Source organism: Notothenia rossii, assembly GCF_949606895.1.
Source record: "Notothenia rossii genome assembly, chromosome: 8".
NCBI lineage: Eukaryota > Metazoa > Chordata > Actinopteri > Perciformes > Nototheniidae > Notothenia > Notothenia rossii.
Window position 1 is genome coordinate 39,407,003 of NC_136906.1, and position 13,535 is coordinate 39,420,537.

The 13,535-nt window shown below is 40.1% G+C and overlaps 1 protein-coding gene across 2 annotated transcripts in view; it reads left to right on the forward strand.

The window, feature by feature from the left end:
- rrn3 (RRN3 homolog, RNA polymerase I transcription factor) overlaps window positions 1-13,535 on the forward strand; it is a 77,252-nt gene that overhangs the window by 46,161 nt on the left and 17,556 nt on the right. The window contains exons 2-8 of one of the 2 annotated variants that reach the window (XM_079643679.1): window positions 4,604-4,689; window positions 5,017-5,073; window positions 5,146-5,235; window positions 10,267-10,396; window positions 10,631-10,690; window positions 11,495-11,558; window positions 12,458-12,527. In XM_079643679.1, coding sequence (XP_079499805.1) covers window positions 4,642-4,689; window positions 5,017-5,073; window positions 5,146-5,235; window positions 10,267-10,396; window positions 10,631-10,690; window positions 11,495-11,558; window positions 12,458-12,527 — 519 coding nt within the window. In that variant the 5' untranslated portion in view covers window positions 4,604-4,641. The remainder of the gene's footprint in view (window positions 1-4,603; window positions 4,690-5,016; window positions 5,074-5,145; window positions 5,236-10,266; window positions 10,397-10,630; window positions 10,691-11,494; window positions 11,559-12,457; window positions 12,528-13,535) is intronic. The other variant, XM_079643678.1, reaches the window with a different exon arrangement.

Below are 13,535 nucleotides of genomic sequence, written 5' to 3' on the forward strand. Positions count from 1 at the left end.
AAAACAAAACGCCATGAGAGCACACTTAGTCCTGTCTCATTCTCACACACAATCACTCACACACACACAAGGTATAAGGAGGTTTAATATGTACGAGCAGTGGCGTAGCTGTGGGTGGCCCACATGCACGTCTGGCCCACCTACAGCCAATCAGCGCGTTATAGCGCAGAGCTGGGAAGCCCAGGAGGAAGTGCCACAAACGGCAGTTCCTCTAGTGGCCAACAGGGGATGGATGCAGAAAGGAGCAATTCCCATAGACCCCCATGTTAAAATGCCCAACTTTACAGCAGAAATAAACATGTTTATAGCCTGGATCCAATCAAAGTTATTCTGGATATAGTTAGATTCCACCTTCATGACAATGGAATAGGGAGTGCAGTTTTTTAACGTGAGTAAATTAGTAAGTAAAGTAAGTTTTGCCGTGAGTGAATTAAAGTCTTTTTTCTTCTTGAGGTCTGCAGTGAAGCGTGTACAAATTTACTGAATAAGAAAAGACTCTCTCAGTGTGTGCCCACTGTGCGACTGTCAAGGATAAACAACCTGTGGCCGCCGAGCCAGTCATGTGTAGGGATGGGTACCGAGCCCCGGTATTAAACGGGCCCCAGGGCTGAATTATTAAAGACCGTGGTACCATTAAACTCCGACGTTATCGGTCGGTACTGGAGAGAGACATGTAAAACATATCTGTCATATGTATTATTGCTACACAAACATTATATTGCAGTTTTAGTGTCGCCAACTCCGTTTCTAATATGCAAAAAGACAGCGAAATGCATCTATGATTACTTTTAGTATTTTAGATCTTTCCAATCCCCGCCTGCTTGCGAGGGGGTGGGGCAGTTTACACACACGCAGCTGCTACATGCAGCAACACACACACACACGGAGGAGATGGCAGAGAGAACGCACTCCGAGGTGTGGTTAAACTTTTACCCGTCTCGATACTCGTTACCAAAAGTGCAATAAGAGTTTAGCATGTAAGGGCGCCGGTAACACGAGCAATTTTCTCTAAACATTTAGCAAAAGTGCACCACATTCAGACGGAGAAATGCACCGGGTTCGACTGTCTTTCTGGTAGCGCTCTAGCCCCATCCACGAGTAACGTTTCCACGTCAGGTGTTATGAATGCTAGCAGCGACACACAGAGTTAACTCAATTGTACAAACATGGGTTGATGATTAGAGGTAACTGAGTTATTTATTTTGTTAAAGTTTCAGCTATTCTGTTTACAGTTCTATCCGATTATTTAATACGATGTATACGATTGTTGTTTCTTTTGATGTGAAATATTATGTATTTAATTTAAATAAAAAGCAATGTTAGTTATGTTCACAATTTGTTTAGTTAGTTTACCTTCTTTCTTTCTCCAAAAAAAACGATAAAAGTACCGTTAAAGCACCGGATCGATAAGCGGTATCGATAAAAGTAGTAGTAGGCCTACCGTTAAAACCTTAACGATACCCATCCCTAGTCATGTGGATGTCAGTATAACACACATTCTGAGGCCGCCGTGCATATGTTTTTGTTTTCACTGCTAGTTTATGCTTATGTTCAATTAGTGCATTAAAAATTCATTAATGAAGTTTCAGCTCAGACCCCACGCTTAATAAGTCTCCCCCTGGCCCACCTACATTTCTCCAGGCCCACACACACAATAATTCCTGGCTACGCCACTGTGTACGAGTGTGTATGAGTTTGGGAATGAGGGAGTGAGAGAAAAAGAGGGAGAGAAAGAAAGAAAGATATGAGGCGAAAACTGCGACTTGCTGTAAACCAAATCTACTGTATGTCTCTGTACACACACACTGTACATCCAGACACACACACAAACATTTCTCAGCTGATAACACTCTTCCACATCCATACCAACACACCTACATCATATTAGTTTCATACATGTATTCCAATGGCTGTCAGAGCCCCATTATACAACAGGCAAAGAAACCAAGAAATGACAAGCATGTAATTCAATGGTAAAGGGTCACATCTGGTGATATAGAACAAAAAGGACAAATTGAACTATTTTCCTCCAATATAAAACCCTGACATTACAAAATGCATGATTTTTTACCGGTATTGCGGAGAGATCAAAAGATGTGGTTATAATGGGAGTGGATGGGACACGAGTGGCTAATGTGAGTTTTTTGTTTAATCTGATTCTGTGCAAAAACTAATAATCCACCAAAAATAAATGTTGTTGCTTATCTTTTACATATCCAAGACTGTGATAAAAAAAAAAAAAAGCCGACGCCCCCCAACATTCATTATATGGAAAATAACTGCCTTTTTTGCATGTTTTTCATAGAAAACGCAAATTCATGTATTCAAACTGGCAGTTCAAGGGTTAAAATCCTGAACATAATTTAACATTTGGTATTTTTGATCAGGACTGAAGTTGATTGAAAGATTTAACCCCAAAAAGTTTAAAAAAATATTAATCTGTTGTCATTTTAGAGCAGTTTTTGGAAGTGGACATTTTTGTCCCGAATGACTAATATGTAACTTTTTTGTTCAATCTGATTTTGTGAAAAAAACTAATAATGCAAAAAAAAACAATTTTTTTGCTAATCTTTGACATATCCAATACTGTTATATAAAAAGAGCCAGTCACCAGATATGTATTTTTTGGAAAATAACTCATTTTCTCTGTTTTCATCATGAAAAAAAACAGCGGTTTCATGTATTCAAAATGGCATTTAAAGGGTCAAAATCCCAAAAATGATTACATTTTTGGTATTTTCTATTAGGGCGGAAGTTGCTTTAAAGATTGAACCCAAAAAAGTTGTGAAAAAAACCTTTTAATATAATGTTTTTATCAAAGTCTTTTGCAGTGGACATTTTTGTCTCGAATGACTAATTTGCGCAGTCCAATCGAATGATAGCGGAGGGTTAAGACTAGGCATGGGCGGTAAAAAAAATTTCATAACGTCATACCTTGCTGACATCATACCGTGGTATACGGTATATGACGGTATCAGTCCCAATTTAAGGGGTCATTTCTCCCCCCAAAAAATGTTTTACTCACTATATCAACAGCCCCACCAAAAATATTTTCCACCAGCCGCCACTGACGGTATGACTTGGGTCGACTTGAGCAAGGTGGCGTTCGGCGGCAAATAGATGTTTCGAACGGTATATTATATGTTCGGTGTAAAATGCAGCCCGAGCCGGTAGACGCTCGCAAAGTGCCGCGAAGTGCGCGCAAGTGCAAAACAAGGGCTACATACATGACACATTGTGCAAATGGCACATTTTGAGATCGGATACAGGACGCGTTTGTAGATGTTCGACGTTGTTTCCATAGTGAGCTAAGTTAACAATATATCATCATACATAAACATTTTCCGGGAGTAAATGCTTGACTTATTGAATAAAGTTTGCTATATTCACTAACTAGTTTGGCAATATTATTCCGTGCCTGTGTTAAAAACCTTATTTCCATTTGATTCATTGGATTACTCGCGTGAATGTTTAGCACGTAAATGCTTTCGTGTTTAAAACCGTCCGATCTCGACTACAAAACCATCAACCAGTTGCATAGGATTAAAAAATGTCAACACTCACTCACCCCGTTTTAAACATTCCCAAAGAAGTGCCTCTGTCTCTCGTTATGCTGGATGAAGTCACTGGCGACGAGTAGACCCAAAATAGTCCCAAACAGGCGCAGAGGCATTTTTCTTTTTTACTAGTTGTCCGAGTTTGGGGCCGGCAAATGCTGCCGCCATCTTGCTCAGCTCAGCTCTGTGCTGAGCTCTGAGAGCGGGAAAGACGGACTGCCCTCCCCTGCCCTCTGCTGGCGCGTGCTGTGCATTACAACCAATGTCGTCCCTGTCAAAACTCCGTGTCAATGTAATGGAATGAAACGCATCTGTGATTTGGCGCACAATCTGTGACGTCACGGTATTGAAAATCATACTGACGGTATTTCGAAATACCCTGGTATACCGTAATACCGTCATACCGCCCAAGCCTAGTTAAGACATTATACAACTGCAACGAAAGGAACTAACACAATGCAATATCCTTTTAAATTTCAAAGAACACAAATTGGGTTGCATACATTAACAAATAACTATAAAACAACAATACTGTAGAATAACAAAATGAATGCTGTGAATAAACCGAAATACACATGTTGAAGCGGTTTGCTGCTGATTACTACGTACGCAGGAATTCAGCAGGAGTTTTACCTGATCATAGAAATCCACCTCTCCTGCTACATCATGAAGCATCAGGTCTGCTTTCTGCCCCAGAGTCAGAACTAAACATGGAGAAGCAGCTTTCAGTTATTATGATCCAAACATCTGGAACAAACTACCAGAATCCTACAGGTCCGCTGTGACTCTCACTATTTTTAAATCCAGTCTTTTTGCTGCAGTTTTTGATTGAACTATTCATAGCTCATAGTGCACTTTAACCTTTATTCATGTATTTTATAACAGCATTATTCTGTATTTATGTTTAGTTTACTATCAGTTTTTAAATGTCATTGCTTAATGTGTTTCTATTTCTTAAAGGTAGGGTATGTACATTGGAGAAACCGGCTCGAGATCGCTAGAATTTGCAAATAAACGACCGGAGAAAATCTGCCACTTCCTTACAGAGCCCCTCCTCCAACACACACGAACGCGCACATGACCAATGAGGGCACGAGATACGTTTGTGCACAGATGGAAGGCTGAAAGGCAGGTAGGCCATCCAGTTATTTTAGCCGGGCCGGCTCAGATGATTGGTCGTGCTTTTTACAGTACTACTACGGCTTCCACAGATTACATTTTTTAATGGATTTTTTGTCAAAGCACTTAAGATATTCATTGCTATCGGGATGTTAAGAGCATTCCATGGAATATAACAAAAAGTGTATCTCGAGCCGGTTTCTCAAACTTACATACCCTACCTTTAATACTTTTAACGTTTTGTATTTTTGAGAAGCACTTTGAGTTGCCTTGTGTTGAAAGGTGCTGTATACACTTGTATGGTTTCCTTTAAAGCCACGCTGTTTCTCTTCTCTTTAAGGGAGACTCTGGGGACTATGAGCTGCTGAAACATCAGCTGTCGGACCCTGAGATAAAGGTGTGTGTGTGTGTGTGTCAGTGTGTGTCAGTGTGTGTCAGTGTGTTGATCAGTGGCTCTCTCCTCACACAGGATGCTCAGATCATCAAGTGGCTGCAGGAGTTTCGGAGCTGTGTGACCCAGCTGACTAAGGACCATGAACAGCTGATCTACCCTCTCCTGGTGAGTGTGGAGAGAGAGAGGAAGCTTATTGTAGCTCACTACTCAGTGGCAAGAAAAAATGAACCCTTTGGAATATCCTTGTTTTATGCATAAATTGGTCAATGATCGGATATTCATCAAGTCACAATTATAGACAAACACAATCCATTTAAACAACTTATTTACAAAGTATTGTATTTATCTTGTCCCTAACTGTCCCTTTTAAGAGCTGTTATCATAAGTCAGCTAATCAATTCTTGATAAGATAAATCTATATTGATCAACATAAAGGGAAATGAAGGTGTGAAAGCAGCAGCAGCTGCAGTAATAGAACAGCAGAGGACTGGTAAAAGTTCAAATAACGATAAAAAGGATAAGAACAATGTAAATAACTATATATATATATATTAGGGCCGGGACTCGATTAAAAATATTAATCTAATTAATTAGAGGCTTTGTAATTAATTAATCGAAATTAATCACATTTTTAATCACATAAATATTTGACCTGAGAACAGTGAGAAGCAATTTTTTTCACATGGATTTTAGTATACCATTGAATAATGACTGAATACATAGGCTTAAGCAACAAAACATTGTTTATTCTTTTCAAGGTGGTACTTAACCAAGACCAACAGAAAAGTGCAATTTTTGCCATAAAGTGTAGCAATAGCATATTTAGGAATATAGTACATTTCAGAGATTCAGGTAGCCTATAGGTAGGTAGACCTTCTGTAAACTATAACACTTTGTTTTTTTTTGTAAAAAACAATACTTTCAAGTACATTCAGAACATTGGAAACCCTGACTATTAGAAAACATCTCTCTGTTGCTTCAGAGGCCATAACAGACTTTGTTGATTTACCAACAGTTGATTTAAAAAATCTAATCAATTTCAGTCAAACTCTCTCAATAACCTTGGCCAAAACAATAAACAGTTCAACATAAAGTGCCAGTTGCGCCAACAACGTAGTACATAGTTCAACATAAAGTGTACCATTTAAAATAAAATAAAAAAAGTGCCAGTGATTGACCTCAATCCCTCCTATTCTTCCAATATCCTGATGGAAAATAAAATCTCTCTGTTGTATAGGCAACTGTTTGATCAACGCGAATTGGGTGTGGGTCCTTGTACTCCGAGTCGGGCTAACATCCACGCTAGCTTCCACGCTAGCTGCTATATGTTTTGCATTGAGGTGATACTTGAGGCTTGATGTGCTGCGGTGATATGCAAATTACTTTTTGCATAATTTGCAAACAACCGTGCTCTTATTGACGCTTCCATCCGTCCGTTTTTCAAAACAAAATGTCCCATCCACGGGGCCAACCAAAGCGGTCTCATCAGCTTCTTCGTTCATGTTTGACTATTGTTCACTGTGGTTTGTTGTTGTCTGAAGTCATGAACGTTAGTTGGTGCTCCAGTATAATCGGTACCCCTGAAACTCATCCAGAGAGAAACGTTCCGCGGTGCAAAAATAAGTGCGATTAAAATGCGTTAATCTTTTTAACGCGTTCATTTTTGTGTAATTAATTAATCTTAATTAACGCGTTAAAGTCCCAGCCCTAATATATATATATATATGTTGGGCAAGTTACTTCCAAAATGTAATATATTACTTATTACTCTCTTTTGAAAGTAATAAGTTACATTACAATATTACTGTCTCTGAAATGTAATGAGTTACACTACTTTTGTTACTTTTGAGTTACTTTCACCAAAAAAACCGCAAAACAATGGCTAGGTATTTTAAATGCTAAAATGTAGTTTAGTTCAGCTCATTATACATCCAGTGAAGGGCAATGTGGTATAGCATAACAACTGTGTCGGCCCTTAAAGAGCATCTTGCAGGTTTTTATTTTTTCTACATTTATGCTTAAACTTGCTTGAAAATTACAATTAAAAAAGTAAATGCAGGATTTGATATTTTTTACGAGACATAAGGGCAGGAATTCAGAGGGAAAGGAGCAATTTTGAGCTCTGCTCTTAAAAACTGCTATTAAATCACACAGGGGACACATCTCCGCTCTCTGACCGCGGGTATAGTAGAGTTGCGTTGAGTAGAGCGGTTGTGTTTTAAGGAGCTGGTATTTTTCGGTAGTTTTACATTGTATTTCACCATTTGTAATCATGGTGCAGTATTGTGTTTGTGCAAGTTGCACAAATACCAGCCTGTCAGGACATCGAGTCCACAGTAAAAAGGACCGGAGCTAGCGTTCGTTCCTGGGTGCGTTGTGCATCCACCTCCCTGCAGCACATACTCTCCACAGCTTTATCAGGAAACCGTATTACTTCTCTCTCCCCCCCCCACCTTCGCTGCTCTCTCTCTCTCCCCTCCGGTACACGGCACCGTAAGACATTGCATTAGGTAACGCTGTGGTGGCTGTACTGCTCCAGCCGTCTCCTTTGTGTTTGTTTGTTTCCCCCTGTCTGTGTTGTTTGTGTGTGCGTGGTGGCTGTCACTCCTGGCTCCCGGCTCAACCTCCACTCACCTGCTGCAATCAGCTGTGCACCCTCCCTGACTACACACCTGCTTTCCATCAAGCCATTTACAACGACATATCAACGGAGGCTCCACAACCTTTCTCCGCCAGATCGTCAAGTATCAGCCGTATCTCGCGTGTCTCCTCCGGTACACAGCACCGTAGTGTGGAGTTGCATTAGGTAACGCGAGATACGGCTGATACTTGCGCATTAGTTTCTGTTATGGATCAGTATCAACAGTCCTGCCAGTAACGTTACTATAGTATCAATGCTACTTTAGTTATAGCCTGATATATGATAGCTAACTTTACAATGTTGTGATGTGACGTTAGCTAACATTCTGTAGCTAACGCCGGTCACTCACCAAGATAGCTGCCCAGTTCTCCACTGGTTCTCCTCACACCACAGCTCAATTTCTCTCCGATGGCCGTTATTTCTTCTAATCCTTGGCTGCTCCTGGTCTCTTGGACGCCTAGCAGGCTCATAATTATAAGGTTGTGGTCCGTCATATGCATTTGAATATTCATGTTCAACTTCTTCTGTGTCTCCTGTGTCGAAACTAGCATTGGGATCCATGTTTATTAATACGTTACACCGGCCGCTCTCCCCCTTGTGTCCTCCGTGTTACGTCACACGCGGGAGGTCACGTGCCAAGGCTTTTTTATGCGGAAGTGAACATTTCTTACAAAAACGACGCCAGATGTCACTGTAGTGTATATTTCTGTATATTTTTTGGAAAATCTAGTGTATTCATCATTTTCCTACACATTTATTCACAGGTGTCTTTAACCTGGAAGTTGCTCTTTAAGGCTACTAACAACTTGTAACTTGTAACACGGCTTAGTTGAATACTCGATTCTGATTGTAAATTCTTAACATGTGACACGTTGTTAATACAGTACAGACCACTGTCAAGGACTATAATGAAGGTTGCTACGGAAGATCAAGAAAGAGAAAGGAAAAGAGGTTAAAAGACGGAGCGCTGGACGTCAGATAAATCACCAGAAGAAGACAGACAGGAAGTAAACAATAACAGGACACGGAATGCGCTCTGTATTTTGTTTAGTATATGGCCATGTACAGGCCCGGTTCCAGATTAAAATGACTCAGGGTGCCTCTGAGATTACAGGGGGCGCAGCAGTAGTAGGTTTAAATGAGCAATAGTGGCCGGCAACAGCAATGAAAAATAGCAGTGATGATCCCCAATGAACAGATTATGACATTTTTTATGTTTTGAAACCAAGCAAGTGAGAACATTTCAAGTACCAAGTTATAAGTGCAATCCTGAAATATTTCATATAGTCCAAAGTGGACTATGGCAAAGAAAAGCACAAAAGCTTTAAAACTGTAGTGATAAAACAAATGAGAACATAATGTAAATCAAGGCAAATATTATTTAAACCAGCTCATGGTTTGAAATGGCAAACATTGAAAAGCAAAAGTATTATTAAAACCATGTACTAAATCATCACCTTGGTCCCATCATATACTAAGAGAATATTTACTGTGCTTGAAAACTGGTTCACAGGTTGACTTTGTGACCTGGAGAACATTTCAGCTGCAACATTAGATCGTTGATAAGCTTGGGATATGAGATAGTTTTGTAACCATTCGTGGTGAAGGCATCTGTGCTATTGTATGCATTATATTTGACCCAACATTTCTACAGGCATGGCAGAATATGGCACTATTTTTACATTCATATTCTACCACGAGCTGCAAAATGACCGCCTAACCCCACTGTACAGACGGGTACTTGTTTAGATATACCTGGTCAGGCTCTGTTTTGCCGTGGTATCCTGGCACCTGCGGGCCACAGAGGGGCGGCGTAGTTTCGGGCGACGAAGACTGCTGCTCCGGGGGCGAGGGCGGCGAGTCAGGCGGGAGTAAGCTAGTGTCCACAACGGAGGGTAACAACGTGATGTCCCCATCTGACCTGTTGCTACTGTCTGCAGTAGATGCAGTGTTGCTGTAGCACTTTGGAAATTATGCATGCGCAGCGGAGCAGGTCACGCGCACCTGACACAATTTGTTGTTTGTATTTTTCGCTCCGTTCTCTTTTTTGAATAGAGGGTGCATAACATTCAACTGCCCCTAAGATCCCGACGCTAAGCCTGAAGGGTAAACACACCAGGTTTACTAATCTACCCGCACAATTTGTCTGGTGTCGGAATGTCTCGCTATGTTAGTACATTCTTAAAAAACAAAACACCATTTAATTTTGGGTTAAAATGTAACGGGTAATATATTACCCACATTTCATAAGTAATGCGTTACATTACTTCGTTACAGCAAAAAGTAAGATATTACTGTAACTCCGTTACTTTTGTAACGCGTTACACCCAACACTGTGTGTATATATATATATATATATATATATATATATATATATATAAATTAAGAACAATATAATTATGTCAAACTGTTTACACAGTGTTAAGACATTGTTAAATGAGTGTGGGGGTCAGTTAGTTGTGCAGCCTAATGGCTACATGCACAGAGGAGTGGGTTGGATGTAAAAATGAATGAGCACCAATTTTGACTTTGGATTTATCGCCTTGTGTTTCCAGAGGCTTCCCTGGGTGGGCCGCAGCCAGGCAGTGGTGGAGGAGTACATGGCCTTTCTCAGTAACCTGGTGTCGGCTCAGACTGTGTACCTGTGTGCCTGCCTCAAGATGGTGGTCTCACACTTCAGCCCCAGTAAGTCCTTCTCACTGCTTATCAAAAATCTAAATATTGATAGAATACAAAAATGGAATTCAAGCTCTCACTCTGTCAAAGTAGTGACATAATGTTGGTTTTCTCCTGGTCTGGTCCTCATGTTATGTTTGCAGTGTTTACATTTCTGTTTGAAAGCAGAGTGCAGAGTTGCTGTGTCCTGTATGTCCTGTAAACCAGCTTCAGTGGAGATGTAACATGTGTTCTTGTTTCCAGAGAGAGTGACCATCTGTGAAGGCGGGGTGGATATCTCTGACTCAGACGATGATGATGAAAGTAGGTGTCATCCTTATTTTTCCACGAGGAATGTCAATAGCTAAATGTTAGCATGAAAAACGTACTATGAGTATGTGAGTATGTTATAATATAACAAACTCACATTCTTAGAGATATCGCATATCTCAGAGGGCTGATCGTTTGTAGATTCAAACCTCTGTTCATTATATTCACATTGAAAGCTCCTTTTATTGCTTAAACCAGATAGTATATTATAAATATACTATTAGTAATCAGTGGTGGCTGTGTAGGATGTTGTTATGACTGTGACTGCTGCATTGTTCAGTCAACATTTATTATAAAATTTCAAAATAATTTACAAACATGTTTTTATTATACCAAATAACCTGCTTCAATAGGTATTTGTTGCTGTTTAGACTTTTATTTATGTTTTCATTGAGGCAAACAACTCTTTGCTCTACTGCTAACTGCAATATATATATCTGCTACTGCTTATATTCTTAAAGAAAGATGAAAAAAATACAAGTCATTTAATTTGATCCATCACACAAATTGAGGATTTTTTTTGGGTTGATTACTTCAAAGATGATACAGTAATCACATATTCACATAGCGATCTAAAGCAGTCCTCATCTGTGCATCATCGCCCTCACACCAACGGCTGTGAAGGTAAAACAGAAGACATCTGGTCGGATCTCAACATCTGGCCGAGGCGTGTGATGGTCTTATTGCTGCTTCAAAGTTTAGGCAGGCTGTGCGGGCATGATGAGTGGGAATATGGTAACTACAGATGATGGACTGATGTTAAACGGACCGTCTCCTCTGCTGCTGTGATTTGTTCAGACCTCCCCAGGAACTTTGATCAGTGTCACCAGGCGCTGCAGCTCATCACCAGATACGTTCCATCGTAAGTCACTCATGATTCAGTTTTCTCTTCCTGTCACTCGTTTAGCCACCTGAACTAAAGATTGGGCTTTAGTGTGTGCAGGAACCATAATGAACCAGCTCTGAACTTCCCATAACAAATGTTATCTAAAACCAGCCAGATGACTTATCACTGCATTATTTCAACATTTAAAAAATGAAACATATTAGTCTATACCTGAAAGAGGCATATTTTACAGTCCGTCTAGGAATATGTGATTCCTAGAAGGATTTATATGAATACTTTTCTATGCGCCGAACACTTACATTGAATCTGTGGTTTATCCATGCTTCAACGTTCTGCTCTGGAAAAATGAAAACTAACATCTAAAGAAAAGTTTGGACTTATCTTGAACTGGAGTATGAGCAGACTGGTTCCATATCCACTAAGATAGGCAAGATGTGATGTGAATAAGTCCCAGGATGTTATCTTCCCACTATCTTGACTTTAAGGAAGCCAGGAGGGACAGTGAAATGTAACTCTTTTTTGATTGAGAGAAGACGGGGAGACACAGCTAGAGGACCGTAGACAGGATCTATTCAAATGATCTACCTTAGCATATACACTACCAGTCAAACGTGTGGACACACCTTCTCAATCAAAGGTTTTTATTTATTTGAATAAAAATCATATTCTGGATTTTTTTTTACACTTTTTTGTTAGATCATTCCATATGTGTTCTTTCATAGTTATGATGTCTTCAGTATTAATCTACAAAGTAGAAAACAAAAAACATTGAATGAGAAGGTGTCTCCAAACCTTTGACTGGTACTGTATATAATGAAATCATGTATTACTATGCATGGTCAGGGCTTCACAACAACTCCTGTCCTGCCCGGGGGGTCTGATTTCTAATGTGAAGGTGTGTCCTCTGCTATCAGCACCAGTCGCTTCCTGATGCCCATCCTGCAGGAGAACTTCCCCTTCGTGCAGAAATCCTCCAGAACTCTGGTGAGTTTGCACACAGAGCAGAAACAAGAAAGCAATTATACAATTTATATTTAAATACATTTATAAAGATCCATTAAAAAGCCAAATATATACAAATTATAATAAAATAACGCCACAAATTATTTTAACGCGATTAACGCATGTGTACTTTTTGTCCTCGGCCGCCCCCTAGTTTCAGAGCGCATCGAGTTTAAAATACCATCAACAAGCTGATGCTGACAGCCCCGCTCCTGCCGTCCGCTTGCAGCAGACCAGACTTCCACGCTCACAGGCAGGCCCTGACTGAGAGAGACCTTACGTGTATTGTTGTTGTTAGCATCTGGTGCTAGCTAGCTGCGCTAAAGGATATAAGGAGCTGTTTAAATGAAAACAGAGGAGCGATATTTCGCCGACGACCGCGCCGAGCACTTGACTTTATGCAGGCAGCCAGACAGTGGGACATTGTACGAAAAGTCAGCACGGCTAGTGCGCGCAACATGATTGCAGCTCCCGTTCGAGCATATGCCTTGAGCTGCATATAGCTCCAACGATCCATCACACACACACACACACACACACACACACACACACACACACACACACACACACACACACACACACACACACACACACACACACACACACACACACACACACACACACACACACACACACACACACACACACACACACACACACACACTGTATGAGAGAGGTTCCAGGTTGAATTGAGGCGAATATTTGTAATGTTCAGAGGTTGTTGTGTTTAATATTCATGAGAATATTTGTAATGTTCAGAGGTTGTTGTGTTTAATATTCATGAGAATATTTGTCATTGTTCAAATGATAATAAACAGTTGCATAAAGCATATTTGTCCACTCATATGTTGATAAGAGTATTAAAAACTTAAAAAATATTCCTCTAAGGTACATTTAGAACAGATAAAAAATGTGGGATTAATTCGAGATTAATCGCGATTAACTATGGCCAATCATGCGATTAATCGCGATTAAATATTTTAATCGACT